Source organism: Odontesthes bonariensis, chromosome 6 (genome assembly GCF_027942865.1).
Source record: "Odontesthes bonariensis isolate fOdoBon6 chromosome 6, fOdoBon6.hap1, whole genome shotgun sequence".
Classification (NCBI taxonomy): domain Eukaryota; kingdom Metazoa; phylum Chordata; class Actinopteri; order Atheriniformes; family Atherinopsidae; genus Odontesthes; species Odontesthes bonariensis.
Genome location: NC_134511.1, coordinates 40589945 through 40601570, shown reverse-complemented (window position 1 = coordinate 40601570; position 11626 = coordinate 40589945). Strand labels below are relative to the sequence as shown.

Below are 11626 nucleotides of genomic sequence, written 5' to 3'. Positions count from 1 at the left end.
TGAGGGAGGCAGGAACAGTGAGGGCAGGAACACAGTAAGGGGGCAGGAACAGTTAGGGGGGCAGGAACAGTGAGGGGGCAGGAACACAGTGAGGGAGGCAGGAACAGTGAGGGCAGGAACACAGTAAGGGGGCAGGAACAGTTAGGGGGGCAGGAACAGTGAAGGGGGCAGGAACACAGTGAGGGGGGCAGGAACAGTGAAGGGGGCAGGAACAGTGACGGGGGCAGGAACAGTGAAGGGGCAGGAACAGTGAAGGGGGCAGGAACACAGTGAGGGGGGCAGGAACAGTGACGGGGGCTCGCTGCTGCACTCAGCAGAGGAAACACTCAGCCTGCGGTGCAGCAGAGGACAGGCAGCCGCAGTGAGCTGCTTTCATTTGTCTGCTGGAGGATTTCTGTGAGCTCTGCCGCAGCCACTCAGGGAAAAAGAAAAGAAACTACCGAACGGCTGAGAAGACGATCACTGTAAGTTGGACTCAGCCCGCGAAATGATGTCGATATTTGTCAGAATTTTTTGATTTTTTTTTTTTATAAACAACAAAATCAATACAACCACTGAGGGAGACAGTCTGCAGTCAGTTGTCGCGACAGGTGTAGAGATCGCAGGTGTGCTTAAACTGAGTCAGAGACCATCCAGCTGTTCAGCCTCTGGTCTCATACCAGGCGCGCGCGCTCGGTTTATTCTAGAGGCTGCGTTTCTCTGCCAGGCTTAAAGTTGATGGATGTTCAGATTATTAAGGGGCTCATATTTCTGTCCGAAAATGTTCTGCGGTAATGACGGTGTTTCGTTCTGGATTGAGGCTTTGCTTCTTTCACACCCCTAACCCTCACACTCAGTTCGTGCTGAGGTTGTTGTTCAGATGAAGCCAGTTTGCACCAGTGTCGGTGCCGGGGAGCCACTTGTGATTCTCGTGTGCTTTTTGAGAGAGACTTTTTGCTGCTGCTTCCTATTTATGATGAAGTCTTCTTGTTGTTGGAGAGAAATGGAAATGAGGCAGGCTAACAAGGGATGAGGAAAGAAATCTCCAAATGCTGATGTTCCACTCATGTAACGACATTAATGTGTAGCTAAGTCTCAGAAACTTTAGAGCTGGTGTAAAGTCTGGTGCTAAATGTCCTGTGGGGATTTTCTGTTTTTTTTTTTTTTTTGGTATCTTTACTGCGACACTGTTCTGGGCCTCAGTATCTGTCACTTTCTCACTGCTCTTTACAGTACAGTGCTACATTTCTTTGCTGGTAACTGGCTGCCAGTCTCTCCACAGCTCTCTGCACTTTGTTCTATGCCACCAGCTAAACATTTCCCTGGGCTGTGGCAGTCATGAAACAGAAACAGCTCCACTGGACCAAAGAAAAGAACGGACAACAGGTTTATGTGGGATGCTATGCTGAGAAACTGAGAGTTTGTGACAGTCCAGCTCTTCAACTTGTGATTATTTGAAATGACTTTAAAAAGAATTGTAAATTATGGGGTGATTTTTGTCCAATGTGAAGTCTTTTCTTGGCAAAATAAACTGTCATATTAAATGTATCTTGTGATTTTTCAAAGGCACCAGTTTTTATTTTGGAAAAAAAGTGGGACGCACTAATGATTGTAGACAGTGAATCTTGAGTGGTTTAAAGCCAAGTAGTTGGGCCAAGCCAGTTCATCATTCAGGAATATGAGTGTATTCACCTTTATGAACCCCCTGCATCTGCCTAATTTGACTAAGAGGCAGTGAAGCTGGTCCAGGTTGGTCAGCTTGCTGCACAGGGTTTTTGAAAGGGAAAACAACTCGTGCAAATTCCCTGCTTTCTCCTCAGAAGTAACACCTGAGCTCCATCCTGTGCTACCTGCTGCCCTTCCACAGATATTTCTTGTCACAGTGAGAGGCGTTATGTAATGTGAAGTGCCACGTTTATTGTGTGACTTCTCCTCTTTGGGTTTTTCTGTGGTTCAAGTGTATCGCTCTTAATCAGGGGCTGCGCTGTAAAGCTGACTCGAACTGCAGGTATTCATCAGTAACTCAAAGGAAAGAGCAGCGTTCTCAGACCAACTGCGGCCCGATGTGTTCGCTTCATGTGCAGAGGTAGCACAACAATTAGCAGCTGTAGGGCTTTTAGTGCAGTCTTGTGATTTTGGGTCAAAGAGCACTCTATGTACTGTGCCTGTTGTGTGCCATGGGCTCCTCGTAGTGATAGGATCAAAATAACAGCCATATGAGCCTCATTAAGACGGTTATATAAGTCAGCAGCTCTCCCATGCCTGATAATGGCCTGACTGACCAATGTGCCTTGTGTCCACACAGGGGTGTGGTCCCATGTCGGCTCGGGTTATATTCGTTATGCTGTGATAAAAGAAATGCCTCACAGTGTTGTGACAGCGAAATCTGCCACTTCATAAAGTTTGTTTGTGTCCAGTGTGACTTCTTAGTGTAGCTTTTGTCAGAGGATCCTGATTGTTGTCCTCAGTTACAGTGTGTGAAAATGTGCTGAATACCAGCTGCAGTCAGCTGAAAACCTGACAGGAGTGCTGTGTTTCTTTCCCAGGTTATTCAGCAGCTCCTTTTCTGCTTTCTTTTATCAACCCATGTGTATTTAATTAGATTTATATCATAATGGTCATTACTCTGACTCAAACAGTATGTGTTATGGATGCACAGTTTCTCAGTTTCTGACAATGTTATTCGGCTTTGCTGTTGCACACTGATAAGACAGTGCCAGGCTTTTGTTGTGGTTACCAATAATTACATATTGTTTAAAGTAGCGCCGTCTAGTTTAATGAGTTAACAATTCACCATTTAGCATAAAATGTCAAACTTGCAAGCAAATTTTGAAGGAGGAGTAAAGAACTTTTCTTTATAATCTGACTATATCTGATCTTTTAGATTCTGACAGATTTTTTTTTTTAAAGAACTGTTATTCACGCTGTTTACCGAGTGAGACATACACATAATTACACATTTCGAAATGTAGCTTATTATATCAAGTTAAAATGAGCCATCTCAAAACTATCAGTCGTGGTCAGAATCTGCGTGTTGTCATAACTCACATCTCTGCTGATTTTTAACTATTACTATGTACTGTAACCGGCCTGTTGAGTCTGCCTTAAAATCCTCTTTCTACTATTTTAAAGAAACTTTCAAATGCACTCCAGCGCTGGTGTGGACCAAAACGTGGATCCGCTACTGATCTGATGATTTTTTTTAGGCTCCTGACCTCTGTGGAGTTGTAAGCAGTATTGTTGCTCTATCTAAGCACAGTGTGCACTGTTCTCTGTTTCTGTTATCTGTTTTATTGTCCTCATTCATTGGCCAGGCTCCATCCATGTCAGCACATACCACATACTACTCCAGCTGCCATTAGCACTCAGTCAGGAGTCAGGACTTTGTAATTACCTTACTTTTTTTATTGTTTTTTACTGTGAAATATATTCATCTAGATTGTGCCATCCCCTTTGCTACTGCACAAGAACAGGTTTATTGTAAGAATTGGCATATGCTGCACAAAGATAACAATAAAGTCTTTGGAATGAGAGAAGTTTAGATTTAGCATCCGGACCACGGCCTCAGAAATCATCCAGGTAAAGATATTTTGAAGGCAGTTATCCACGGTTGTTTTCTGGTCGGCTTTTCTTGTATGCGAACGTGTTAACACACCTAGATGATGTGGGGAATGGAATCACTCTACATGTATACATACAATAGGCTCAAATGGCCCGAGGTGCTCTGTACATGCTCCAAAGTTCCATCATTTTGCATCATTTAAAAAAAAAAGCAAAGATATAATTTAATATTGCTGAATCTCCCCAAAAAGCTGTGCTAATTCGCATATGTTTTTTTTGTTTCTTTTGTCAGACGGATTAATGCACCATTAATGAAATTGTCATTGAAAACAAACCCAGTAGGACGACTTGTCAACTCGCGGTCACTTAAAGCATTTCCTGTCTGCCACTCTGCTCTAATAAAATCCTGATTTTATATCCGCAACAACATCATCTGACAAAAATCACCAGTCAAGTAACTTGCATTGAATCTGGCTGTGCAGCATGTATGGTGATCTCCCTTCATCAGTGAGACAGAGAAAGTGTGAAGCGACAGAATGTTTTGAACATCACGCAGTCCACAGGGTTGCAGGATCAGACATACTTCAGTTAATAACCTGCAGCTGTAGCTCGACTCCACTGTGAATGTAACCGTACAGAGTGAAACATGTGAAGTAAGTACTTAAAGGGGCGTTCCACTAATTTTACAATTGGAAATTCTTTATTCAGTCGTGGGGAGTATCTTCTTTCTTTGGTTTTGGTAACATCTCATCTTGGAAGAGGAACAAAATCCCCCATTATTCAAAGCTTTGTTGCTTTTCCAGATGACCATCGCTCACCTCCAGTGGCCTCTAAAGCTAGTGTCATGCTTTTTTTCCACATTTGTTAGTGCACGAGGTTCCACTTCGGGCCGAGTGATGAAAATTTCCTGATCGGTGCTTGGACATAAGTAGGGATGGGAATCGAACCGGTTCTCAGTGTTTCAATTCCTTGGAATCGTTTGGCGATTTTGCAAACGGTTCCCTTATCGATTCCAGTGGGCGCGAATGACGTCACCAACGCAACGTTGCGTGGCGAGTCCGGTGCAGCCAGCAGCCAACAGTAAACATGGCGCCCAAGCGGTACAAACGCTCGAAAGTTTGATTACACATCCCTAAAAAAGACGACAACAGGGCAACTTGCAAAGTGAATATTTCACCAAAGGGAGGAAATACTACCAACATGCAATAACTATGAATGAATGATTAACGTCTGTGAATCTGAACCCAGCAACATTAGCAACGTTAGCAACGTTAGCAACGTTAGCATGTCCTCGGCTAACACTGCAGGTAACTAACTAACTAACTAACTAACTAACAAACACTGCCTATCATGTTAGCACCATTTGCCTCATTGTAAAAGCTGCTGTTAGTAACGGTTAAGGTTAAATGAATGCCTTCTCAGGCATTACATTTAGATGAAATCATGAGAGACAGAGCCTGACTGGCTCAGAGCCAGAGGCTGGTGGTACTACCCCCAGTTCACCTCTACCTCCAGCTTCTCCTTTCACCAGAGCAGGAAGAGTTAAATTACCCAGGCCATGATAGACCAATGTGGACCTCACCGTTGTTGGGTTTGTGAGGTCATGACTCGTGTGACTTCTAAACTAAACAAAGTTGATGCTAATCGACCGGTTTGTTGTCCTTTTTCTCCAAATGAGAATCGATAAGGGAACCGATAAAGAACCGAATCGTAAAGCAGAATCGAAAATGGAATTGGAATCTCCGGTGATGGAGAGAAGTTGTTTTTCTCCTACATTGGATGTCTTCGTTTCACACTTATACACAGGAAGAATCTTTGGAGGACTGTTCGCAAACATCAGCGTCAGGGTCGCTTTAAAATCCTCTTCATTTGCTCCGTGGCAGCTGGGCATGGATGCAAAACTTCCCAGTTTTATCTGTGTGATCTTAACGACATCCAAAGTGGAGGCCCTCCCCCTCCCGAGCTGCACAGCACGTCGGCACCAGCTTTTGAGAGGGTGAAAGAACATTCTCGAAGGACGCCAGCAGAGATGATTGGTTCCTAATTGTTCTGCACTGCATAACGGTTGGCTGGTTTGAGGCTGCTGACAGAGCGATGGGTTGGCAGCCCTGCAGGAATTCAGATTATTCGGAGGTTGTGATGTTTGTTGTTGTTGTTTTGGCCCCGGTGGGTCCCCCATGCCCCCTTCCCTCTTTCCTGGTAATGACAAAGTTTGCAGAGGCCCACTAAGGGAACCCTAGAGTGAGACAGCGGGAGGGAGAGATGAAAAATAAAAAAGGAGACCGAGTGAAGACAAATAAGTCGGAGAAACAGTCAAGGAATGCGGATATTAGACAGAATGAAATTCCTCCTCTTTTCTGTAGCAACCTGTGACCCCCTCTTACCCATTTGATTGACCTCTTATTATCATATTGTCATTTCTGATTACAGTAATATTTCTACATACTAAACCCCCCTATCTCCCTTTAAAGGTGTTCAAGAGGACCTTTAGACTCCCGTGGGAAGCACTGTCTCTGTGCTATGGGCTGTTACATTGGGAGTTTGCTGTAATAAGTCTTTCTCTCAGAATGTCTCAGAGAGCGTTGGGCCGGCTGTGCTGGAGCAGCTTCTGTGTCCTCAGAGAACATGGTCTCTGTTTTCTTTCCTTATACCCTCCGTTATGTTTCGCTCTCCCCCTGCATTCCCTCAGCTGAATCATGTGACTCTCTGGACACAGAGGGTGACCTCCGTCTCACTGCTTCCCATGCAGAGTGGAACTGGAGTGAGATGCTCTCTGAATTACAAATACACACACTGAGTTCTCTCTCTGGATTTCCGGTGCGTCATCTTTGAAAATGAAATAATACATCCATTTTTTGCTGAAGGTCTTGCAGGTATGTACTGCTGTAGTCACCACAGCCCCCCCCCCAACACACACAAGAATCGTGACTTTGCATTAAATCAAACTAGGACACGTTGTCCTGTTGTGGCACTGGCTGCATTAAACATGAGAGGATTGATTTTTTACAGCTATCTCAACTTTTAAAGAACTACTTCAGGTTGTCAGTCACTTCCTCTGTTGTCCTTTTTTTTTTTTTTTTTGCTCACTTCACATCTGAGTCACAGGCTTTCTGTCAGAGTGATGATGCCAACAAACACCCCTCTGAATGGTGTTGTGAAATATGGAGCAAAACACAGCAAAAGCAGTGTTGTGCAATGTTGGCCAGTTTATGTTCTGCTTGGTGCTGTTTTTTGCTCCTCCTCTGCCTGCCTCTCTCTGTCTGCAGGAGAAACTCTTCAAACATTCAGGAGGTGAATTGGTGTGATTTCGTGTTGGAAGAGGACGACTTATCATTTGTTTAACATTTCCATTTATTACACAGACTTTTTGCATGGGTGGTGGAGGAAGGGGCCGGCATATTCAATGTTCATGTCTGAAACTAATCACCATTAATAAGTCCTAACTCATCCCGTGGAAGCAACTATTTTACATGCCTGGCCTAATTAAGCCAAATATGTGATCACACTTATAGACCAAATGTGTTTAGTCTAGAAAATGAGTAATTACTGCCAGATGTGATATACATACAGCACTTCTTTAGAAAGCTGGAATTTTTCTAAATTTATTAGTGCACTTATTTTATTGCATTTTATCATGCTGGGCATGGTGTGGGGATATTTAGTCCTTTTGCACAGTGAAGAGAGTTTTCATAAAGAATTCAATCAAGAGTAAAATTGAACATGTTCCCTCCATTTTCTAGGGCTTGGAAAGGGATGAGAACAGTTAAGTTGATGAAGCCGATCCTCTTCATGCCGAGCTTAGCCGACTGCACATGCATCTTCTTGATTGTATCCATCCAAATCCAGATCTCTGTGCTTATCTGCCATCTCAGTCTGGTTGTGGGGGTCACGGCAGCCCAGCAGAGCGGTTCGCTCTGAGTGCCCCGCATTGCTGCTCTGCTATTGATTCCCCATTATGTCTCCAGTCTGCTGCAGTAATCTAATAGTATCTGGGGACAGAAACAAAGCAGAGCAAACAGGGAACTTATGTGTGGTGTCTGTGTCCTGATCACAGAACCAGTGGGAGCCTCCTTGACTAAACAACTCTCCGCACCGGTGTCATTGTCAAATGGTTTCAACAGGGTTTCGCTTCTCAATGGGAAGTTGTTCCACTTTCGTCACATCTTGTAAAGAACCAGAATTTCCAATTTTGTATGGATATATAGCTAATTTACCTCAGCTGCTAAGAAATGCTGTTCAGACTAATGAGGTTTACATCATTATCATACCAGACAGTCTGCTCTCAGCAACATATTCTCCTTGCTAGCACTGCTTGATTAGACAGAGCTGCTATTTGACTTCCACAGGGACTGACTGGCAATAACCCTGAAACCATGGAGGAGATATGGCATGAGAACCAGTGTTTGATCTGTGCTCAAGTGTGTTTGTGTGAAGACTGATATAGTTTCTGACAAGGAAGAGGGAGGGACAAGTGGGAATAGAGTCCTCGCTACACTGGGAGACTTACAAAGGGAAGAGGTTAGTAAGCAGAGTTTATTCTTACAGAACCTGTTGACACATAAGTCTGCATAAGTCTTAGCCAAGTCTGGATTTAGCTGTGTTTGCCACAACTCTTTGTATCTGTAAGAGTTTTACGGTTTTACTGGACAGCGTCTAAGTGCAGTATTTGTAGTATCAGTTTATCAGGGTCTGGACCCAATGTGTCATTTTCCTCATTGCCTTAAAATGTCCCCCGCTGTGCCAGCAGGGACACCGTAGCTCATAACTAACACAGAAGCACACCAACAAAACTAAACGCAACTCGAGACCCTCTACAGAAATGTTTTTCATTTATATTTAGACATTTGAGTACAGTTTTCATTTTATCGATCAGTCAGATAATTTGATCCATTTGGCTCTCACCCAGACCTCCAACAGTCACTGCATGGCACCATCTGCTGCGGCCATTGATTTGACAGGTGGATTTATTTCTGGGTTCCGTTAATGTAATTGAATCTTTTTTTCTGCCCGTGTAACAGTGTAACTCGTGTTCCCTTGTTCTCCTCCGTGTTTCCAATGTGGCAGCGGCCTTTGCTAAGGTAGCGAATGACAGCAATAAGACACGGCTGATTAGAATCATCCATCTATCCGTCCGTTTTCATCCGTGCGTCCATCCATCTGTCTGCGTTCCTTTTGTTGAGAGGTGAACAAGAGACCTGCTGTTGTTCCCTGCAGCTGTGGGCCTCTCATAGATTGTTCTGGAAACAGTCTGTTAGAGCAGCAGCTGGCTTGAATGGGGTCAGGTGAGAGATCCACACAATTCATTTTGACACTGACAGTTGGGCTCGGGGCGAGCTGAGAGCCAGACGGGCCCGTCCGTGGGCTCATTAACATTCCTTAGCTTCAGACAGCTGCTATAGGTGGCACTGACTCAGGTGGATCAATACCTCATTACACAGATTTGCTTCTACTGACACTGCTGATGATCAGTAGCAGGATTCTAAAATGTCTCGCCTGTTCTGATTGAAGCTGTGAAACGAGTTTTATGTGAGCGTTAACATACTTACGTTCCTTCAGGAGCGGCAGGGTTTTATTTAAAGGCGATAGAAGAGTTATAAACGATGACAAGTCCCCAAACAGAGACAAATTGCTTTGTGCCTCCAGCCAAAATATGCGTTGTTGTGTTTATAGCAACAGAAAGCTGGTGCACAGATAAGGCCTGTGTCTGAAGATAAGAGCTTCATTCTTTCAATATCTGTGAGCACGTTTCCACATAAAAGCTCATAGATTTGTATGAAGACTGTTTTTATCAAAGCTGCAACATACAGTATGTAGAAAGTGATATATATAACATGGTGGTGAGGTTCTTCTCAAAGTTAGTTGTTGGATTCTTACTGCAGTACATACTGCTCTGATGGAGAAGGGGCAGCTGGTCACAGAACAGTTGAACGGAGGGCATATGGTCTCGTGCACCGGTGAAGCTGAAAGTCATTGTGCAACATTCAAGGTTCTGAGAGCTGCAGGTGCATTTATATGCAGGTGGCATGGTGACTGCAGGCCTGCCAGAGCTCGTCAGACAAAGTCCGAAAAGACAGAGTGGCAGGGAGCAGTGCAGTGATACACATATGCAGAAATAAGAGCGACTGGAGTGATTTTACGGTTTGAGTTGAGCTCTGGCTTTTAGCCCCAGGACTTTATCTCTTTCCCATGCACTATGTAGCTCTGCTCTTCAATGAGCTACGAGCACTTTTTAAAACGTCATATGTAGACTGTGGTTTGTGAGCCGTTGAAGTGACGAGCAGGAAAGTATTGCTGTACCAAAACAAGTCTTTAATAAGAAGATGTTACACAAACATGTCCTGAATCATGAGCGACTGTCAAAGCAAAGTTGCCCTTCTTGTCAGGCAGTGATTAACTGGAGTGATGTCATAAAAATGGCCTTTAACTGAAAGGGATACAAGTTTATCACAGTTAATGAAGCTCTCTCTGCCTGCGGATGGATCCCCTCTTGTTTTCATATTGTCATTATCTTAACTTTGAAGCTGTTTTTTTTCTTTGCCCTGGGTCTTTCTTACATAATGGTAACTCTTTGTGCACCCACTCTCTTGCAGAGGGTCCCCTGATGATTGCTCAAGCTGATAATAAAAAGCTGTCGCCCTGATTGCTGTTTGCCAGGCACAGCTTATCATAAAGCAAGGTAAGTTTATGCTCTTGAGCAAATTAGATTTTATTTGAGGTTATGAAACAAGTTCCAATAAGCTTTTAACTTCATTATGGCAAGTTAGCATCTTATTCTATTATGTTGTGCCCCGTTTTTTTTAGATGTCAACCACAGCTGAAAATGGCACGGGAGGGCCTCGGAGTACAGGCAGAGAAAAAACGTACAAGAAGGTAAAGCAGACAAGAGTCTCACCGCGTTTGGTTTGATTTCCCAATTATGGTGAATATAAACCTGGTCCCATAACATTTATTTTTGAATGCTGCTGCTTTGAGCCAAAGGGAGTCCAAAGGGACTTTATTTCTGAGTGCTTTAAATGTCCCTCTACTGCAGCACATAATGTCCTGACCCCTGTTAGGGCCGGCTGCCAGAAACCAGTCAAGGGCTGCTCACACTTGTTTTCTTTACTTTCTTTTTTAAACTGTAGACTTCACTGGTTATGGCAGCATTTCTTAAGAAGTAACCATTAAGCTCTCTGTAGTACAGTGGCTGGCTTTGTTCAGGTTGGGACTAAAGAGTCAGAAGTATTTTTGTGGTGGCTACACACCTAACAGCAATACTGGCATGTTTGTTTCCAAGCCTGTAAAAGCTGTTGTAAGTTTCAAAATGGAAATTTGTAAATGAATCCGCGCTGATGTAGCCATAATAAACCGAACGTGTGGATGGTCTTTGTTTTTTGAGTTTGGCGCTGTTTATTTACTCACACATTGAAATTGATATTTTAAGCACGAGCTTTAATTCTCGGATTGCTCCTCCTCTATGTACCTGTGTTATTTTCCATATTTTCATTAAACAGTGAGTGTATTTGGCCACAGGGACGGTGTGCTGCAGCCAAACTAAAGCAATGTTTTTTTCTTTCATTTTCCCACCAAGACCACGTCCTCGGCCTTGAAGGGAGCCATTCAGCTCGGCATTGGCTACACAGTGGGCAACCTCACCTCCAAGCCGGACAGAGATGTGCTTATGCAAGACTTCTATGTGGTGGAGAGTGTCTTTCTGCCCAGGTTAGGACCACACAGTGTACAGCCCCTCGGATACACCTTCATACTCACTGTGTGCAGCAACACATCTTCTATGATGTATACTTTTCAGAAGGAAACACCTTGTCTGAGTTCTTTGTGTACTGGATGTTTGCACATTGTCATTATAATAACAGCCAGACCTTTGCATAAGCTCAAGGTTATTTAGCTGCTGGAGCTTGTGGATCAGAGAGCTGCTTCATAAAACAGATCATGTGTCGGTGGTAATAGGCGGTGTCAGTTTAGTGAAAGACCACAATCTAAATGCTACCTTTTTGTCTGCTCGATTGTTTCATCACTGGGGCTGAAAAAGAAGAAAAGAATCTCTTATTAATCACGCTCAGTGGGAACTGCAGCCGCTGAACAGCCA

At 43.8% G+C, this 11626-nt stretch overlaps 1 protein-coding gene across 1 annotated transcript in view; it reads left to right on the top strand.

The window, feature by feature from the left end:
- The first annotated feature begins 303 nt into the window (after positions 1 to 303).
- The window catches only part of pip5k1bb (phosphatidylinositol-4-phosphate 5-kinase, type I, beta b), a 31842-nt gene continuing 20519 nt past the window's right edge, over positions 304 to 11626 (top strand). Inside the window, exons 1-4 of the mRNA XM_075468810.1 lie at positions 304 to 464; positions 10131 to 10216; positions 10342 to 10410; positions 11111 to 11241. Coding sequence (XP_075324925.1) covers positions 10342 to 10410; positions 11111 to 11241 — 200 coding nt within the window. The 5' untranslated portion in view covers positions 304 to 464; positions 10131 to 10216. The remainder of the gene's footprint in view (positions 465 to 10130; positions 10217 to 10341; positions 10411 to 11110; positions 11242 to 11626) is intronic.